General features: G+C 38.7%; 2 protein-coding genes across 2 annotated transcripts in view; one reads left to right on the top strand and one right to left on the bottom strand.

Annotated features, from left to right (window-relative positions):
- Positions 1 to 330, top strand: part of tm7sf3 (transmembrane 7 superfamily member 3) — a 30,808-nt gene extending 30,478 nt beyond the window's left edge. Inside the window, exon 12 of the mRNA XM_080022174.1 lies at positions 1 to 330. This exon is cut by the window's left edge and continues 1,152 nt beyond it. The gene's annotated coding sequence lies outside the window, so the exon portion shown is untranslated.
- A 2,271-nt stretch (positions 331 to 2,601) lies between these two features.
- The window catches only part of gas2l3 (growth arrest-specific 2 like 3), a 16,038-nt gene continuing 13,639 nt past the window's right edge, over positions 2,602 to 5,000 (bottom strand). Inside the window, exon 9 of the mRNA XM_080022304.1 lies at positions 2,602 to 5,000. This exon is cut by the window's right edge and continues 1,046 nt beyond it. Coding sequence (XP_079878430.1) covers positions 4,607 to 5,000 — 394 coding nt within the window. The 3' untranslated portion in view covers positions 2,602 to 4,606.

Genomic DNA, 5,000 nt, shown 5'->3' with positions numbered 1-5,000 from the left:
TCCTCAAAGTTGGGATCCCAGGGGCCTCGAACCTCGAACGCTCGCTGGTCCTTCATGCACTAAAATGTTTTTGTTTTTTTTCATTTGTGTCTCGTGTCTTATCAAATAAGATTTTGATATTAAATGAGTAAATGGTTTCCATGGAGATGCAACGTTTTTGTTTTTTTTCGACAGATTGAGTATTTTTGATTCTCCAGGAGTTGCCCAACTCTTTAAGAAGATGTAATAAATAAACCTGAATATGTATGAACTCAGGTGTCGGTCAAAGTGGTTTTCCAAGGTTTGAGAGGTTCTGAATCTCAGTCTGCAAAATAAATCTATTTGAATAAATGCAATTATTCAGTTATGAATCAAAACATGATGTAAATAAACACTGAGTTGTCCTCCCTCCATCATCCCTCCATCAATTTTCCTCCACTTATCTGGGGCCGGGTGGCGGTGGCAGCAGGCTGAGCAAGGAGCTCCAGGCCCTTCTCCCCGGCAACGTTTTCCAGTTCCTCCCGGGGGAGCCCGAGGCGTTCCCAGGCCAGCTGGGATATGTAATCCCTCCAGCGTGTCCCGGGTCCACCCCGGGGTCTCCTGCCGGTCGGACGCGCCCGGAAAACCTCCAAAGGGAGGCGCCCGGGAGGCATCCTCAGATGCCCCCACCTCCTCAACTGGCTCCTTACGACGCGAAGGAGCAGCGGCTCCACTCGGAGCTCCTCACCCCATCGCTAAGGCTGAGCCCAAACTCCTTTCAGTATGTAGTTGTCATACTGGGTGTAATACTCTATTGTCACCACTAGAGGACAACAACGGTCCTTTATTTTAAAGACCCTTAAATTCTCCGAAGGGTTGGAGCAGTAACAGTGTCCATGTTGTTTTAAAAGGTCCAGCAGAACATCTTTACACAAAACTACAAAATGTGGAAAAAAAAGGTATTTGAATAAATAAATACAAATATGTATTAGGTTGCTGGGCAGAAATCCTAAATGACTCCCAGGGTCAAATTATTTCATTCCATGACTTTTCCAGAGGAGCTTCTGTCCAAATGACATTTTTTCTGATCATTTCCAAACTTCAGACAAAATAACTGAAGAACAATCAGTCAGCAAACACACACAGTGAGTGTAACACTCTGTTGTGGCCACTAGGGGGCAGCAGGGTTTTGAAAAGATCCTCGTTCTACTGAATAAAGTTTCAAGCGTGAACTCAGATATTAGTAAAAGTACTTTTCCAATATTTTTCAATTTAACATCATTTCACAAGTTTACAAAATAAAAAAAACTATGTATTTGAATAAACAATACATTGAAAAACATTTTTTAATTGTTTGGGAAAAACTTAATCACCCGAGTTAAGCTGAGTTTAACGTTCATTTGTCATAATTATTATGGAAGAATTGTCAATATTGAACACTTTCTGTTTTGTTTACATCTGATACTTTTATCTGTAGGCAACTGTTTATACATGAAGTTTCTTTAAAACATCAGTTTATTTTTTAATTTAAACCAAACTTTGTCATTGTTACAGCTTACCTTGTTGTGTGTAAGCACATGTACAGTCTCTGTGAATATGTCAACATCGATGCACACAAGACATGTCACAGAGGTTTACGATAACACTCTTTGCATTTGAATTTGCGTAATTTTAGTGTTGACCTCTTTACTTGGATTTCATTTTCAATAAGTTAAGTTTCCATGAAATACCAAAAATGTTGTGGTATTTCTGTAAATAATTACCATTGCATGGCTTCTATTTTTCTGATGCCTCGCCGGATCTTGAACGCATCACTCAGTCGTACATTTAAGTGCTTTCGAGGGACGTGCTGACGACATTGTAAGGATTATTATTATTTTCATTTAATCCGGCAAAGTAATGTGGAGCAGGGATTTAAAATATCAGTCTAAACAGATCTACTGACATCTACCAGGTAAGAAGTTGTATAAATATACACGTAAACACATAGTTTGGTAACGTCTGAACACTACAGAGTGACCGAGTCCACGCCGCACACTGGACATGATCCAACTGCACATCGTCAATCACAATCTGTACATTAATATTAAATAACATGATGACTTCATAAAGCATCTTACTTTAAATATCATCTCCTTCATTTGACGTGTGACGTGTCAGTTCACTAAGAGCAACTGAATATTTTGTGTCAAAGTTGTTTTATTTTTCACTAATATCTGCTTTGTATGTGGATCCATTTGGATGAAATTCAAACATCGAGATCCTTGTGACATAACGGTTTAAACGACACCTCAACCGTGTTCGTAGCTTATGTCTTTGTTTTGTTCCAGATAGTTTTCCACTTCAAAATCCAGAGATTTCTTAAGGAACAATAAAAAATGCGGGCTGGATCTCTAATAATAATATTAATAATAATAATTATTATTATTACTACTAATATAATTACAATTATGAAACAATAATGATATAATAATAACATATTTGCATATTCAGAAGCATAAAGCATAAAACCTGTGAAATAAATTGAAAAATGCTGGAGTTTCATGACATTCTTCTTTACAGGGAAATAACTTTAAAAACGAAATAAAATAAAACCATAATAATAACAACAGGCTTCTTCATGGTGCAGATCAGATATTCCACCTAAAATGTTAAATGAGAAGCTGGAAAAAAACTGAAATAAAATTCATTATGAGGCTTCAGGGATCAAGAGCTAAAAATAAAGATGTGAAAATGAAAACATTAGTTATTATTAAAAACAACAGTTTGTTAAAACCATTTTGTCCGTTTATTATTCATCAAAGAGACGTTTTCGACGTTTCAAAACATGATGCACGGAATCAACATTCAAACGGCGACAAAAACATCCAGGTTCCCATAAAGTGCCCAAAAAAATCAAACACACACACACACGTCCTAAAACACATACACACACACACACACACTAAAACACACACACACACACACTCACACACACTAAAACACACATACTAGATGTACACACACCCACAAACACACAAACACACACACACACACACACACACACACACACAGTTTGATCAGTAGTAAATCATCTGAGGATTCAACGTCCCAGCAAGAACAAATCATAATAATAATGATGATAATAATGACACTGTGCAATAATAATCTGTTTCAAAGGAGAAGAAATAAATATGAAGCTATTTCCAGAATAAAAACGAGGACGAATTGAGAGATTCAAGTTGAAACATTTGAGATCAAAGTCCTGAAATATTTGGGAGAATAAACAACATTTGTTCCGGTAAACGGAGGGAAAAGGGGATTTTTTATGAATTTTTTTTGGGGAAAAAAAGACAATTCTATTCTAAATAAAAATAAAAATTTGAGGAAAAAAGCCCAAAACGTGGCGATGAAAGACGACGCAGAACGAAAACATGCGAAACAAACGTTTTCATCTTTGTGGTTTTGATCTCAACCTGCAGCTCGTCCTTCAAAGTCAAAATTCCAACTTAGTTCCTGGAAACATCGCGTTTCATTCCCAAACACAAAGAACTTTTCCTGAAACCTGTAGGAAACACAAGGCACCACTTCCCCAAAAAACAAAATAAAACAAAAACAACAAACTATGAACAGAAGAGAAGGAACGAGAGTCAACGAAAACAAACATTCACGCATTTCAAGAATGAAATAGAAATTTGGAGGAAAATGTTTAAATTTTGAAATAACTCCATTTTTACCGAGAAGTACCGCAAAATTATTATATATTTTTTTATCTGGGTTTGTTTTGCAGTCGAACTTTGTTTTTATGCAATTTCAAAATTTCCCTTTTTTGAAAGTTCTCTCGGAAAACTGTCTTTATTCTCCAATGAACGATGACTTTTAACTTAACATTTTTATATTTTAATTTTATTTCATTTTCTTTTCTGCCGCCTGCCCAAATCCTCCTCCCTACAGAATATTTTGTAATAAAAACACAAATATTTTCTTGTGAATTTAAGGAATTTAAGGTTCATTTCCCCGTTTAATCACTTTTGTTCCAACCAGCACAAATAACTTATAATAATTATAACTCATAATAATAATAATTATAACTCATAATAATAATAATTAGAACTCATAATAATAATAATAATAATAACTGGTAATATTGAATACATATTTCAAACAGAGGAAGAGGCGGTGGAATGTTCGTTCTCACTTCCTGTTCCTCGTCACCAAAATATTTCCAGATTCACGGGAAAATAAAATTAAAAAATAAAAACGAGTCAAAATAAATCAAAGTAAATCTGAATAAGTTACAGGACGATGTGCAACATCTCGGCGCTTTTGGTTAAAAACATCATAAGAATTGTATCAAAAACAAAAACAAAACCTCAAACTTAGTGATAAAAACGATTTGATGATGATTGACGAGGACACAGACAGGAAGCGGTTGCCGTTTCCTGTTTCCTGTTTGGTTTTGGGGCGGGGGGGTTGAAAAGGCTTCGCTGGTTCGATTCTCAGGAAGGACAAACACGTGCAGCATGTTATTGCCTTACGTTTATGCTGCTTTTCAAAATAAGAGTCCCGTCCGCACCGGGTTTATCTTCGGCATCCATTTCAAAGTAAGAGTCCTCGCCCACGCGGCTCTGCGTCCTTTTGCTCTTTGTTTCAAAATAAGGGTCCCCACTTACGCCGCCCTGGTCTTCTGCCTCCTTCTATTGTTCATTTCAAAATAAGGGTCCTCGCTCTTGCCCTTGCTGGCTGCGTTCTTCCTGCAGGGGGCGTCGCTCCTCACGTTGGGGCCCCTGTTCTCCAGTGCCGGGCTTTGAGTGGGCGGGGCGACGGGCTGCAGCGCTCCCTTCCTGGCGGTGGACGGCGCCCCCTGCTGGCGCCACGCCTTCTGGGTCACCGCTGACGTTTTCTGCTCAGGTTTGGCGGAGGGGGCGGAGCTCCCCGCTGCGGCCCCTGGGACCCGCCAAGGGACGCTAGTACCTTTTGGGGGGGCAACAGCGGCCCTGGCCGGGGCCTGCGCCTTACCTCTGGCCTCTTTGGCCTTCACCGGCACCGGGGAACGAGTCCTG

This window comes from Zeus faber (assembly GCF_960531495.2).
Source record: "Zeus faber genome assembly, chromosome: 21".
NCBI lineage: Eukaryota > Metazoa > Chordata > Actinopteri > Zeiformes > Zeidae > Zeus > Zeus faber.
Note: the sequence above shows the minus strand (reverse complement) of the source record. Positions and strands in the feature narration are given on the sequence as shown.